Source organism: Camelus dromedarius, chromosome 17 (assembly GCF_036321535.1).
Source record: "Camelus dromedarius isolate mCamDro1 chromosome 17, mCamDro1.pat, whole genome shotgun sequence".
Taxonomy (NCBI): domain Eukaryota; kingdom Metazoa; phylum Chordata; class Mammalia; order Artiodactyla; family Camelidae; genus Camelus; species Camelus dromedarius.
In genome coordinates this window covers 40,878,011-40,894,073 of record NC_087452.1, presented here as the reverse complement: position 1 = coordinate 40,894,073, position 16,063 = coordinate 40,878,011, and the positions used below count along the sequence as shown (strand labels likewise).

Below are 16,063 nucleotides of genomic sequence, written 5' to 3'. Positions count from 1 at the left end.
AGAAAGTTGTAGAATAACACAATATTCAAAGAAATGCTGTAGCTGTCTAGTAGAAACAACAGATAAGGGGGCCTTGAAGCCCCAGAGAAAGAGACATTGAGAGAGACTAAAATTGGCATTGAAACCAGCTTGTTTCCTGATGGCTTTTCAATATCAGATTCACGCAAGAAATATTTATGAAATGTTTATTATATGCCAGATACTATAATTAGGGTACAGTGGTGGGAGGGACAAGGCAGACAACTTCCTTGCCCTCTTGTAGCTTTTATTCTAATGGAGAAGATACTACAAAAAAGATAACCATGGAGTGTGGTGAGAGAACTGTAAAAGATATGAGTAGGGGAAGGAAATGGGGAAGGGCTTTTAGAGGAAGTGACTTTTCTATTAAGACCTGGAGGGTGAGGGTGAGCCAGACAAAATAAATGCTGGGGGAAGAGTATTGCTGTGGAGATTGGAGAGGTGAGGAATCCTCTTGGCGCAGGGAAGAGTAAATTGGAGACCCTAGGATGGAAAAGAGCTTGATGTGTTTAGGGAACAGAAAGGAGTTTGGTGTGATTGTCATGAAAGAGGGTAGGGGAGGTTAGTGTGAGGATGCAGGGCAGAACCAAAGCCTATGAGGAATTTGGACTTGACTCTAAGAGCAGTGAAAAGCTTCAGCAAAGAAATGTCATGATTTTATTTTTAAAATGTCCCTTATGAGTCATGACAGTATTTCCTGCCCTTGGGCTTTGTGAGATATCCTTGTTAAATTCTCCTTTAAAAAAAAAATTAAGCTAGTTTGAGTAGATTTCAGTTACAGTTACTTGCATACAAAAGGCTTGGTTAAGATAACATCCTTGCCTTTGTGTTTACAACTCTGACCCTTTCTATGTCTGATTATTTATGTGTTTGTTGGCCATTTTCTTTTCTTTTAAAAAAATTTCCTCTTCATAATCTTTGTTCCTCTTTCTGTTGGAGAGTTTGACTAAGTTTTTCTTAGTGTTTTCTAAGAAATCTTTGTGTGTTGTCAGAGCAAACTTTTGTCTTTTGTATTTACTTCATTTTTTTTTCCCAGTTAGATGTTTCCCTTGTAACCTTGCATTATTTTTTGACGTTCAGAAGTTGGTTTTGTTTTAAATAACAGCTTTAATGAGATAAAATTCACACAAATTCACCCTGTTAACGTGTACAATTCACTGATGCTTTTTACAAAGTGTGTTAATCACCTAATTCCAGAACATCTTCATCACCCCAAAAAAGAAATCCCATACCAGTAGTAGTCATTCCCTATTCTCCTCTCCTCCAAGCCTGGTAACCATTAATCTACTTTCTATCTCTGTGGATTTACTTATTCTGGACATTTCATATAGATAGAATCATAAAATATGTGGCCTTTTGTAACATGCTTCTTTTACATAGCATATTGTTTTAAGATTCATCCATGTTGTGGCATTTATCAGCGTATCACTCCTTTTATGGCTGAGTAATATTCCATTGTGTGAGTATACCACAGTTTGTTTATCCTTTGTCAGTTGATGGCCATTTGAGTTGTTTCCACTTTTTGGCTATTGTGAATAATGCTGCAGTGAACATTTGTGTATGTACAGAGAGTTTTGGCTTGTGTTTGGTCAGATCAACTTTGCTCTTTTCCTTCATAAAGATCACTTTCTTGTCAAGTTACCAAAGCCTTCTCTATGTAGAGACTATGTAAATACTTGTCTGTCTTTTTTAAAGTATTTGTATGATTAGAGTATTAAATTTTGATCTTTGGTTCATATGAAAATTCATTTTGGTTTACGATTTGGAGAAAGGATATAATTTTTCCCAGTAGAATAACTAGATGCTCCTAAATAATTTATTAAATAATTTATTATGCCCTCATTGATTTGACATGCTGTTTATATCAAAATAAAAAATGTATCATGGGAAAATGTTTCCAAATTCTGTTTTATTCTGTTGATCCTTTTATGTATTCCTGTTGTGGTCCTCCATTGTAATTCTGGTAACCTTATAATACCTTTTAAGATCTTTAAAATTATCCTTTCATTTAAAAAAATGACTGGGTATTCCCTCAAAGATTGTACTATATATTTGGTCAACTTCTAGAAAGAAATCCAGTGAGACTCTAACTAAAGTTGGGTTGAATTCACAAATTTAGGGGAAAAAAATGTTTATTTTGAATTTTCTGTGCCCCAATATGGCATGTCTCCTTTATTCAGGTTTTTCTTTTATGTACCTTGTCCCCTTGATTGTGTATCTTCTTTACAAAGTGTATTTCTAGATATTTATTTTTGTTGCTGTTTTTAATTCTCCCCCCCCCCCATTATATCCTGATTATTTTATTAGAATAGAAAAGTTTTGGTTTTGGCTGCCAGTCAGCTTGTTGAGTTTTTCTTAATTATAATTGCTTTTGGTTGGTCCTCTTGAGTTTTCAAGTGGAGCAGACAGAGATTACCGACAATAACAAAGTAGGGGAAAGCACCCTGAAGGAAAAGTTTAGTGTGTTATTGGAGCACAAAATCTCATTTTGCTTTGGCAGATCAGAGAAGGCCTTTTTGAGGAAGCATCTTTTCAACAAATCTAAAGACTGCAGTAGGAGTTAGCCAGACAGAGTGGGAGGAAGAGCTTCCAGACGAGGGGACCAGCGCATGTGCCGTTTCAGAGGCACAGTGTGTGCAAGGATGGGAAGCAGTGAGCAAAGATGAGTGTCAGGAGAGGGCTGGAGGCCCTGTTGAGGATTTAAATCAGATTGTGAGTCTAGCAGAGTCAGCAGCCAGACAGGCTTTTTGATGGAGGAGGATGGGGACGATGACAACATCACTATTTACAATTTTTAAAGACATTCCTGTTTCTGTTTTTTAAAGATTCATCCAGCTGCTTTGTGGAAGATGGATTAAAGACAAGCAAGGATGGGAGAGGAGTCCAGTTCGGAGGCATTTGTAGTAGTTTAGCCTCAAACTTGCTTGTCTTGGGCAAGGCTGTTATGACTGTCACCCTTGTTTTCTCCTCAGCCCTTCAGTCTCTATGGAGTAAACAAAAATTTTTATTGGATTGGGGAATAAGTTTTGTATTGGAAAACATGGGATTTTGAATTTCAAATGGGCCACTAGTAGGCTACATTTTATTATTGCATGTTTTATAACTTCATGAACAGCCAATCTTGACATATTTGTCAGGTCTCCTATGTTATTCGCGATGAGGTGGAGAAGTACAACCGAAATGGAGTCAATGCCCTGCAGCTGGACCCAGCGCTAAACAGACTTTTCACGGCTGGTCGAGACTCCATCATAAGAATATGGAGTGTCAGTCAGCACAAGGTAAGACAGGGATTGAGTCTATATTTTAAATCTCTACTCAGTAAGTTTTGGTCTGTCTAATACAATGCCTTTCACAGTTTCAGATTTAATTTCTTTGAGCACTGAGGTATGTGGTACACTCAGAATTCAGTAAGCCTCTGCGAAAACACTCCTAGGAGAGTTTCAGAAGTGTTTTAGCTAAGGCAGGGACTCCGTAAACTAGGTTTGCAGTAAGAGTTCTTTGCTACAAAGGAACAAAGAGATTCATCTGGTAGGGGGATTTTTTTCAACAGTTTTTCTGTTTTAAATGTGTGCCCAAAAAGCTTCATGGCAACCCTTTCCAGTGGTACTAAAAAAAGACTGTATATGCTTTTACATTTATAATTAATCTTGAACTTTTATTTAAAGGTGATTAGAGTGCCCACAAAACCCATAGGGCCTTATTATGTAGTATAAAGTTGGTGTAAAAAATATGGAAACAGGGAGCAGGACTTAAGTATATGTAAAGATAAATCCCCAGTCAAGTGGAAAGGAACTCTCTTTGTATTTTGTTTGACTGCCTGTATCATGAATGACAAGAGAAAGGAAGATTCAGGGAAGAAGGAGCATTTCTTGAACTCCTAGCTATGTACCAGACACTCTTAGCACTTTTATGTCCAGTATGGTTTTAATTCTCAAAATAATCCTTATGATCCAGTTTCATAGATGGGAAAACAGGTTCAGAGAAACCCATGGTTAAATAGCTACTTAGTGACAGAGAGTTAGAACCCAATCTAACCTTGAAACCCTGATGCTAGACCTTGTTTTAAAAGTCTGTGTCTTTAGCAAGCTCTACAAGTCTGATGTTCAGTCTAAAAAAGAACCACTACTTTGCACAGTTGCTGGATGGTTTCTTTAAATGGACTTTAGTCCAGTGGGCTTTGAATTCTTTAAGCAGTGGAAACAGTAGTGGCATAATGTTTAAAACATGGAAAGTAAGAAAACTATGGCTCTGAAATGCTTTTTGGAACTTATATTTGAATTGGAAAGTCACCTTTCTGGGCATTTACAGTATTTCAAACAAATTAAGGAAAGCACTCACAAGAGCTAACCTGAAAGAATCTAGAAAGCTGCCTATCCTGCTTTCAGACATCTCTTTTTCTGGTCTTCATTTTATGACAAGATTGAATAGCATCATTTCTCAAATAGACTTGTAGAGAGCTGTTCTCTTTGCCATGAAGCATTTTGAATGTGCCTGTCTTAGATGTAGGAGGTAACTAAATACTCTTCTTTAAAAGGCCTCTCCTGGTAGTTAAGCCAAGTGACAGGAATAGAAAAATCTTGAGTTACAGAACTGAAATGGTGATCCTTTAGCCCTTGGCTTCCATTCTTCTCAGAAGGACTGTAGATACTGTGAAGAAAACATTAAGTTCACAGGTAGAAACAGCAATAAGAAGCTAAGAGCAGAAGTGTGCATCTCCCTCTGCAACCATTAGAGGCTTCTCACCGCTCTCATCAGCTTCCTTTCTGCCCCTGCTGTCTGCTCTGAGCCTTTATCACTGCTGATTCATATCCCCCCAGCCTGAAGATTTGTTCCTGTCCTGTCCTTTCTAGTAAACCCTTTCCTGTTTCATACACAATGTGTAGTCCAGGTCTTGTTACCTTTACTAACTCAAGGCATTAAAAATTAAGCATTTGTCCTGGAAACCTAGACTTTCGTCCATAATAAAACTGTCCTGAAACAAAACTTCCATTTGCATCTGTCATATTGGAAGCATCAATTGTTCGATGAAATTCTACTCTGAATTCAGTTGTCGGTTTTAAGACCTTAGAGCAATGTATCACATTAATTGAAGAACCTAAACTTCTATCTATATCTGGTAATATATTTTATCCTCTAATGACATTCTTATGATTTTTAATTTCAGCAAGATCCATATATAGCATCTATGGAACACCATACTGATTGGGTAAATGACATTGTTCTCTGTTGTAATGGGAAAACATGTAAGTATTTCTTTGGATTATTGGGCTTCTGGAAGTTTTTAATTCAATTTGATTTTTTTTTTATTTTTCATGTGAGTGTTTTATTGGAGTATAGCATATATACAGAAAAGCACACAAACTTTGAGAGTACAGCTTAATAAAATTTTACAACGTGAACACCCGTATTAAGAAACAGATTATCAGAACCTCTTTATGCTGCCCTTTCAGTCACTACTCCTTGCCCCAAGATAACCGCTCTCATGTCTTCTAAACACTCTTGGTTAGTTTGCCTGCATTTGCACTGTATATAAATAGACTCGTACAGTATGTATTCTTCTTTTAGCCTTATTAGTATCTTTTTGTTATTATGGTAAGATCAACTTACTGGTTTTGCAGTCTGTGTTAGAGCAATTTTTCTCAAATTAGTTGTGCCTTCAACTGGAACATTAAAAACGTTTTCCCTTCCTATTTCAAAAAATATTTGAGACAAAATACAATAGGTTTCTAGAAAGAGCTTTTAGCTATATGTGTACGTATGTGTATGAATATTAAAATGTTTGAATTAATGTTAGGAATATTATAAATAAATTATAAATACTCAAATATATATTTATGTATGACCATTTTGTATGTATGTATGAGAGTTTGAGACAATGTTACATTGTTTTAAGTCTTTAAAATGGTGATAAGTCACACTACTAAGGGGTTTATTAATTCTTTGCCTCTTCTAGTAATATCTGCTTCTTCTGACACGACAGTAAAAGTATGGAATGCACATAAGGGATTTTGCATGTCAACATTAAGGACACATAAGGTAAAACAGTTAACATAGTTTGCAATATCTTTAATGTAATACTGGGATCTCAGTATTTTATGTGGCTCACTTGATTATATCTACAGAGTAGATTATAGTATTTGTGTTCTGTTACAGGATTACGTAAAGGCCTTAGCTTATGCCAAGGATAAAGAACTGGTAGCATCGGCTGGGTTGGACAGACAAATATTCCTGTGGGATGTGAATACTCTGACAGCATTGACTGCCTCAAATAACACTGTCACAAGTAAGGTGTTTGAAGAATATTTCATTGAAAGTGATCCAAATTGACATAAATAAAGAATGGATTATAAAACATCTTTGATAAGTTTGCATCAAGACAGTGGTTCATATTTTGAGAGTGCTTCTACCTACAGCGTTCTAGCCCCCAAGAGTATGATTGAACAACAAGGAGCTAGTTCCTCACTATAGTCTAAAAAGGGTAACTTCTCCAGGTATAACCTGGTTATTTTTGAAAATGTGCATGTATTAGCTCCCTAGCTAAAGTGTAAGCTCCTACAGGGCAGAAGTGTCTGTCTTATTACTATTTTGTATCCCCCACAGTTTTGCCTAACCCAAAGCCACATTCTAGACAGATATTATTGATAGAAGTGGTGATTACCTGGCAAAGTAGGCAACTTTTGACTTTTAAAAGTGCTACTATATACTAGGAGCCTTTGAGTTAATAGCCAAGTTGGAAAACACCCAAAGAAAGATTTTTAGTGCCAATATTATGGGAGCATCTCAGAGCAGCCCTAAGGAATTGAGCCAATCACAGAAGAATTCAGGGAGGCCAGGGTGCTTCTAGAGGCAATTCAGAGACATTCACAGCACCTTAATAGCATGGCTACCTCATCAGCTAGGAGATCTCAGATTACCCAGTTAGACCGAGACAGGTCTAGACTTGAAACTCGGCCTCACACTTGGCCCAGCCTACTGGAGTTCTCTGGGCCAGGTGTTGGTAGAGACTTTAAGAGCACATGTTCAGCTAAGCCTGGCCTAAAAGGTCTGTGTTCAGGATATGGGCCTGAACTATCTAGATCCCTACATAATAGGTCCAGTTTGTCATGACTCTGTGGAATACTCACATTGACATTAACTAACGGTTCTAATATAACCTAGTATATGCCACGAAGGGCAGGTTGGGAGACTGGGGTTTATAATATCTTGAATGTTATTTTGCCCTTTTTCTCAAGAAATACATGAAAGTCTGAACACCTTGTTCTCCATGATTTTTCACCTGTACACAATCTCAGAGATTCAGCAGCTGGTGCCTACTGGGGGCTGTCACAATACATCATTTAGTTCTCTCTAGATGTAAGGCCTGCCTGAAAGAGACACTAGTAAGAGAGAACAAAACAAAACAAAACAAAAAAGCAGGATTGTGCCAGGGTCAGAGATCAGGCTTAGTGGTTATAGATTCTGCAACAGATATGTTTTGCTTAGACTTGTTTAGAGAAGATATCAAATCAATTTTTTATAATTATGGGAATAATAATAATAGCTAACATTTATTGAGGACTTAATACAAGCAGTTACTTTTCTAAATACATGTACTTTCCTTTACTCTTTAACATGTTTGTTTGTTTGTACTTATTCTTTGTTGTAAAATTAGAATCATGCTATGTAGAGTTTTATATACATACTTCAGTGGTATTGAGTTCTGAATCAAAGGGCGTGAATATGATTCTTGCTATACATTGTCTAATTTCCTTCCAGAGGTGTTGTACCAAATTATCCTTCCACAAGTAATAGATGAGAGTGCCATTTTAACTATTTTTTAAGAATTAAGTATTGCTTTGTTTTTTTAATCTGATTTGGTAGGTGAAACTTGTATTTTTATTTTGATTTGTGTTTTCTTGTAAATAGTGCATTTAGCCATAGTTTTCATATTTATTGGCACATGTGTATCTTTAAAAATACATGACTTACGTGGATTGTTTTTAAATGGCAGTGCAATTGAATTTAACAAATATTTATTGAGCACATGTGTATTCTCAAATCCAGAAGAGATGTAAGTTTGGTTAACAATAATATTATCTAGAATTATCCCCATTATAGATAGATTTCTTTTCCTTAGAAATACTCATAAAGATAAGATTTTCTAAATCAAATAATAAACTTGCAGTTTGTGCTGACTAGCTGCTCAGCAGCTGATGACTTTAACATTTAGCTCCATTTATTTTTAATAGCTTCTTCTTTAAGTGGAAACAAAGATTCCATTTATAGCCTGGCAATGAATCAACTGGGAACAATCATTGTATCAGGGTCCACTGAGAAGGTAAGAGGAGCTTAAAGGGTGTATTTTAACACTAGAAAACAAAGAAACCAAAATAGTTTGATCTACGTAATTATAAAATACATAGACAGTGTTTTTGCTTGGTAGATGCTAAAAGAAAGGTTTCATTTGAACAAATGAGAGTACAACTGTATAATTACTGTCATGTGTGGTGATGGGTGTGGAGGATGGCGTGGAGGGGTGGCCTGTGCATTTTTGGACATTAAAAACGCTTCTTCCTACCTGAAAAAGTTAGGACCCTTGGACACTGTCTATTGGCAGAAGTATTACTTCCCTTTCAGAGTCTAATAGTTGTCATTTGATTTATAAAAGCCATCTGTTATTTAAATTTGATCATGTATATGCTCAGTTTGTGTGATACTTTGTTAAAACTCACAGGTGTTAAGAGTATGGGATCCAAGAACATGTGCAAAACTGATGAAGCTGAAAGGGCACACAGATAATGTGAAAGCATTGCTGTTGAACAGAGATGGCACACAGGTAGGCAGTGTTAAATGAGCACTTACCTACTGACCTTGTCAAAAATTTAATATGGCAGAAATTCCCCCACTTTCTATATTGCTGCACAGTTGATTGAACCAAAAGCCACACATAAACTGTGGTCTAATTTTTAAATCCTTAAAATACTCAGTTGCACATATAATAATCCACATTTTGAAATTACTCTGTTTACATCACTTTTAAACAAAGGAATTTCCTAAAATAAGGAATTTCCTAAGAATAATTCTTTATGCAGGTGAGTATGTGCAATTATGATATGTATGGACTAAAATAATTTAAAATGTTCCTTTGTGTAAAGCAGAAGGAAACTGGTATTGAGTGCTTTCTGGCAGTGTAGTAAATGGAAGATTTCCTCAGTGGGTCTGGTTTCGGGGCAGATCTTGTCTGTTGACTATGTAGATATGGTCTATAAGTTTAGTTGTCTAAAACAGTACTTAGAGCCAACATTTCAAAGAAAAACATTCAAGTCATGTTTGAACATGTATTAGCACTCTGTTGGCCACATAATTTGTGAATTATAAATCACAGTTCTATCTGTTGTGTAGCAGTAGACAAAATTATCTTTCATCAGTGTAGATAATAAAAAACAAAAACTGAGCACCATTTAATGTTATGACACACCTCTAACATGTGCCCCTGCCATTCTTTTCATAGGACAGGGATACTTGGAATTGATTGTGATGGGGTTAGAAGAAGGAGGGTAGGGATGTGATGAGATGAAAAACGCTGTCAGCCCGTTACTCCTGTGGAAAGTACAGCATGGAAATTGCCTCACACATGAGTTAGAGAAGCCTTTGTCTCCAGAGGTGAAAGGAAAGTTTGAAAAACTAGCTAAAGGAAGGAAATCATTTCTCAGAACCAGGCAGAGAGGCTTAAAGATGCCCATAGGGGTCTTTGGAGATGTGGGCGGGTCTTGATGTTAATGTATTGTGTGGCCTTGAGGAGAGGACTCTTCTTTACTTGTCCATAGATTGCTCATCTGCAAAGTGGGAATCATAGTATTTAGTTAGTATGGTTGGTGAGAGGAGTGGAAGTAAGAGGTATATTCTTATCTGTAAGCCACAGCATTTTCTAAAGCTCCTGAGTTTCCTTGCAGCAGCATTTTCATTTGAGTCTAAAAAGCCCAGTGCAGTCAGTTCCTCACTGTTTTGTAGTAGCTGCTACACTGCACATGAGATGGTCATCCATGCCATATTCTGTTAGCTGTGTCCAGGGTTGATCTGTGTCATACCATCTCCATGGGACTGCCCTTAAGAAGGGGCTGTAGACAAGATGGTTTCCAGAAGTGGGCTGTGGGCCTGGTGGGCTTTCTTAAATCTCCTCCTGTCTGCTACACTCCATGCCTTGTTTCCTGTACATACAATTATGAATATGCTTTTACCTTTTTCCTCCTCTGTTTCCTCCTCCATTCATTTTCCCTACTGGCAACTAGAGACTAAATGTAAATTTAACCACCAATAATAACAGGGCATTTTTACATTAGGGAATTGATCAAGAAAATAGTAACTACTCAATTGGGAAAAAGAGAGGAGGGAGAAAGAAATTTTTACTTACTTATTCTGAAAGTCTTGTAATACAGAAGAGATAGTTATCAGTTACTGGGCCAGAGTATATATTGCATCCTGCAGAGTTGCCTGCAAGCTTCTCATGTAGGGTCTCTGATGGCATCGTATCTGACTTGTGATCAGATACGTATAATAGGCCAGTGAATCCCATGGGTGTCAGCCTATTGCCTCACTTCCTTTGTCGTAGTAAGATACTTAGCAAATCCTACTCTTTGAGGTCTGTCACCGTTGTAGTTGTTTTGCTTGGTGCCAGCTTTACCGGGCTGAGCCAGTACCTGCTTGGGCTGTTGCTAGAGGAGCTGGAGCAACCTACCATCTTGCCCTGAGTCAGTCACGTCCTTGTGTGTCACTCACAATATTTTCCTTGGTGGGACAAGTCCTGCTGATCCTAGCTTTGGGTCTGGGGGTCTCTAAGCATTAGGCCACTCCTTGCCCCTGATTTGCCCACTGGGCTGCTCACTATTGGCATTTACAGTCGTGTATGAGTGACCATCCCAAACACTTTGTGTACATTGACAGCATCCTGGCCCCAATACCCTGGTACCACTCATCTCTGTTGGCAGAAACACAGAGCACCTGATCAGGCTGTAGAGTCTGTTCCCCTACATATGACTTAGCAGAACCTTTTAGGGCATTCTGTCTTAGTCCCAAAAGCCACCCCATAATGAAGGGGTCTTCACGTTTATCCAGTGGAAGGGTGGAGGGGGTGGGAAATGTTTTGATGATTCCTCTAGCTCCTACAGAATATCAGGCACTAGAAAGCCTATAAAATAGACACATACTTCAACTATACTACCAAATGCTGCGAAGATGTTCGCCAACATTATGTTTTAAAAGTGATTACCATCTATTTGTGGGCCTGATTTTTAGCAGTCTTAGAATACTGACTACCATCAAAGGTTATTTTGTGTTCTGTATCAATATTGATACAGAACTCTGATATACTCTGTGTTTCTTCATCCACTTTCAGCTATGTATTCTGGGTTTGGGACTTAGCTCTGTATTGTTGCAAGTCACCCAGGCTGTGAGGACTTCCAGCCCATCATCTTTGCCTTCCTTGTTCTAAAGTTCTCAGACCCTACTCCCTGTAGCTACATGGTCTAGGGTCTGAGTGAGCATAGCTTTACTCATAGCTTTGCCACCACAGAGTAGCATCTCTTCCTGGAATGGAGAGCTCCTGCCTTCTCCCCATCAGCCTGCCACAGTGCTCCTGCACACATGATGAAGATCTGATTGTGACCTTACTCCTGACAGATTCTTCATTGGTTAGTCTCTTGGTTCTCTTGTGAACTAGTTGTAATAGGTGATTAAAACACTGATGATCCTGACAGCTTGTGGTGGAGTCTGTTAGTAAGTGTTTGTTTAATTAAACATGGCCAGAGTTTTGAAGGCACCTTCAAGTCACAGAGCAGGCCAGTAAATCCTTAATATTCCTGAAGGCCTCATCTGTTCAAACACTGTCCAGATCTCCAAACCCCTCAACTGTCTTCTCTCCTTTGAAAATCTTTGCCCACTTAATTTCATATGCCAACACCAGCAGTTGCTTTCTCCTCGGGGCCATGTTTTCCCCAAAGAAATAAGTTTTTGTCCTCTTCTTCAAGTCACCAGAGTAACTGGTAGGGAACACCAGGTATGCTGAATGTGAATGTGGGGTGGCGGATTCCGTCTGTCTCTGTCAGACTCACAGTGTGCTCAGTCCTGACTGTGAGCCGGAGACTTCCATGTAGTTAACGCTGCTGAGCCTGTAGAAGCTGTCAAAATTGTCAGGGTTAACTCTGAATGCTGAGGGTCCACGCTTTGTACTAATGGATGTTGAACTTGAGGCTTATAAGGGAAGTACTCAAGGTCACAGAGAGTGAGTGGTAAGCCTGGATTTTGCTTTTGGCTTTTGTCAGTAACCTAAGAGACCTGGCAGGCCATCAGGAATCCAGAGCCGTGAGGGAGGGAATGAGACAGAGTTGTGACTCAGAGCTCCAGAAGGTTTGTGGTCTAGTGCACTGCCTGTCAGACTTGGCATACCTGGAGAGAGTGTCAGAATCTCCACAGATTGCTGGACCCCTGCCAGAGTTTCTGCCTCAATAGGTCTGGAATGGAACCCAGGAATTTACATTTTTAAAATGTTCCCAAGGGATGCTGATGCTGCTGGTGGCCAGATACAGAGCATAAAGGAGGTTGGCTCAGAGGTTTCCCCTCCTTGAGCCTACGCTGTTGCCTTTGGTCATTTCAGTCTGTGGTACATGCTTGTCAGAAATCTTTATCGGAGGCAGGAGTACAGGTTGTTAGAGCTGTGTTGACGACATGGAGTCAAGAGAGAAGCCAAGTGCAAAACACAAGAAAGCAGGAACTTCTGGGCAGGTTTCTAACCTTAGCTTTCTTTGTTCCCAGTGCCTTTCTGGCAGTTCTGATGGGACAATTCGCCTTTGGTCCCTTGGCCAGCAGAGATGTATAGCAACGTACCGAGTCCATGACGAAGGTGTTTGGGCTCTGCAGGTCAATGACGCCTTCACACACGTTTACTCTGGAGGAAGGGACAGGAAGATTTATTGTACAGACCTAAGAAACCCTGACATTCGGGTGCTGATTTGTGAAGAAAAAGCACCAGTTCTCAAGGTATGTCATATATTTTAGTTTTACAATTAAGATTGTTACATGTGCTAGCCAAATACAGCTAAATCAATATTAAAAACACAAGTCAACTGTGGGGTTGTAAGAGAGATACTTTAACATAATTATTAGTCACCTGTAGAAGAAATGTTGACTTCTTGGGTACATCAGGGATGGATGGCTCCCCCACTGGCAAATCCTAGTGAGGTGGCCCCACAGTGTTCCTGAGCTCCCTGGCTCTTCTAACCTGGCCTTAGAGCAGGAGTGTGAGGAGTTCAGGTGTCTGTGAGCAGACAGCAAAGCAGAAATGTGTCCACTGCCTCAAGAGGATGTGAAGGACTGCTCCTGAAGAAGGGAGAACGAGCTGGTTCATATTCCAAACCACTGCTGCCTCACAGTAGTCCTGGGAGGTGGGTAAAAGGGTACTTGAGAAGCCATCCATGTTGACACTTCCTAAAAATGAAGCCTAGACTAAAACTTGGCCAGTCATCATCTGACGAGATGTTCAGTCTCACTGATATCCACAGAACTGTACATTAAAACAACAGTGAGGAGATTTCCAGATTTAAAATGGAGGCATGAAGACAGCGGTATTCACTCTTCTCAGAAATCATCTGAAAACAAGGAAAGCAAGAAACAACTGCAGATACCCATCATCTACGAAACTAAGTGACATCTGAAACCCAGACCACAGTGTAGAAGGAAGGGCTAAAGGGGAGTGGAGGTCAAATGAGGCATTGAGAGGATGCCTGTGGTCTAAGAGCTCACATAAACTTGGCCAAGTAAGTTATTTAAAAGAGATGACACAACCTAATAGACGCAAGCAATAATCCTTTAGAGAAACAGGAGAGTTGAAGCTGCAGTCACACAGACACAGCATGTGTGCAGGAAGCACGCTGGTGGGGAGAGATAAGTGTGGCGGAGAAACACTGTGTCTTGACTCCTGCAGCTGCCAGGATCTCTTGGTTGTGGAGAAAAAGACTAGAAGAATTTAGCGTAGACATAACCATGTTACAAGGAACATCCCTTTGAACTGAAGAGGATTCCTTCTTGCCAGTGGTTCAGCCCTGTCCCCATGTCTCCAAACCTGCAGTTTCCTGTTGCAGGAGGAATGGTGGGCAAGTGCAGAGTGATTCCATCTGTGTGATATATACATGGGTATATGTATATTTTATATTGATAGTATATTAAAAATACAGGAGGACATAATAAACTGTCTACAGGGTGCAGTTGTGTTCCTGAGACAAGGTGGGGGGGGTGAATTTTATTGGTACTTTTTACTTTTGCTTTATTGTTAGAATGGTTTTGGGTTTTGAGGGGGTTTTTTTCTTTCTTTCTTTTTTGCTACAAACATTTTCAAAGAAAAAAGAAACATATTTCCTTGTTACTAAAAGCATAAAAACAAAACAAAAGGATGGCAAAGCCAAAAAGTTATGGTAAGTCATCCTTTTCACTGTACCCATTTAGAACCCTTAAATTAACCACTCTTAAAACTCTAAGCTACTGTCTTTGGTAAAAGTCACCTCTATTACACGTTTATATGGCTATGAGTTCCTTTAGCAAAGAGACTCTCATTTTTCTGTGCATCCCTGGCTGTTAACACATGCCATGGTATAGTCAACACACAAATGTCAAAGAGCGAATATTCCACAAAGCAGTATTTTTGTGGTTTGTTTCAGATGGAGCTTGATAGATCAGCTGATCCCCCTCCTGCAATCTGGGTTGCAACAACGAAGTCTACAGTAAATAAATGGGTAAGTGAACCACTAGCAGAGGATTTTAAACATGGTTTGTTATGACAGGCCTGCTAGGTACCAGTGGCAAATGCTCAGTATAAGCCTGACTTTCAGCATGGTTTTGGGCTGTGGCAAAGATCTAAAAGCCCCAGCGAATGCAGGTATAATCCTAAGAATTGTACAAAAATTAAGGTCTTAGTCAAAATGCAGCTTCTGACTTCTTTGTCAGGAGCCAAGATATACGTTTGATGTGCTCACAATAGGCACTGTTCCTTGATAAAGCCAGCGAAGACTAGTACAGCTTCTGACCTCACGAAGCTGCATTTGAAAAGAGGCAGGCCGAGTACCAGCACGGCAGGGAGACTCATTAGGATTCTGTTTTTCTAAACATAAGAGAAAGCAGAAAATTGTTTTTTCAAATTCATTTCCTTTTTCTTCGTAGCATAAAGAACAGGGATAGAAATAGAGAGAAGTCATCAAAAGTACTATTAATTTTTAAATCTTAAAGATTTTACATTTTCTTGCTTAACAGACTTCTTATGAAAAGCAGAAGAGAAAGTGTTTGCATTCATTTCTGTTTATATACCAATCAGGTTGTCTTTCTCTGTACCTGTAATTAAAAGAAAAGCTATATATCCTCTCTAAATTTCATTGTGCCAGTTTGAGATAAATATAGCTTTACCTGAAAGAATGCCTAGTGTTCTCTCCAAAAAGACAATATTCCCTTTTTAATATTTTTTTATATTTTTTCAATCACGGTAGATAGTTGTACTTTGTGACTATTTTTTTGATTAATGTTGTTATTGTTGGGTTTTTCTCATTTGTTCTTTGTTTTTCTTGCCACTTTGAACAAATTGGCAAAGCTTATAAAGTATATAATGATTAAATAATTAATTTTATTCCTTTAGATATTGAAGGGAATTCATAATTTTAGAGCCTCTGGAGATTATGACAACGACTGTACAAATCCTATAACACCCCTTTGTACACAGTCTGACCAGGTTATTAAAGGTAAGTAAGGGTATTGGGAGGGATTGTACCTTTTATCGAGGTTAATTATAGTTACTAAGAGACTGACAAAAATAAAGGAGATGACCTTCTTTTAAGTGTAATTCTGATGTCAACAAAAGACTAATAGTATATTGGTATATTTTTAATAGAAGAAAAAAAATTTTAATGCTTTTTAGTGACTTTAAAAGTTGAGCTTTCTTGAGTTAACCTTTTTGCCCAGCATTAGGATAATCATGGTCTTGGTAAAAGTCTTTGTAAAAGGTGTAAAGTTTGATGTTGTCTTTTGGCACAAC

General features: G+C 38.6%; 1 protein-coding gene across 2 annotated transcripts in view; it reads left to right on the top strand.

The window, feature by feature from the left end:
• The window catches only part of WDR48 (WD repeat domain 48), a 38,331-nt gene that overhangs the window by 7,248 nt on the left and 15,020 nt on the right, over nt 1–16,063 (top strand). For both annotated transcript variants that reach the window (XM_010974811.3, XM_031469997.2), the window contains exons 2-10: nt 3,156–3,296; nt 5,183–5,261; nt 5,972–6,054; nt 6,172–6,301; nt 8,247–8,335; nt 8,732–8,833; nt 12,805–13,029; nt 14,703–14,777; nt 15,668–15,770. In XM_010974811.3, the coding sequence (XP_010973113.1) occupies nt 3,156–3,296; nt 5,183–5,261; nt 5,972–6,054; nt 6,172–6,301; nt 8,247–8,335; nt 8,732–8,833; nt 12,805–13,029; nt 14,703–14,777; nt 15,668–15,770 (1,027 nt within the window). The remainder of the gene's footprint in view (nt 1–3,155; nt 3,297–5,182; nt 5,262–5,971; nt 6,055–6,171; nt 6,302–8,246; nt 8,336–8,731; nt 8,834–12,804; nt 13,030–14,702; nt 14,778–15,667; nt 15,771–16,063) is intronic.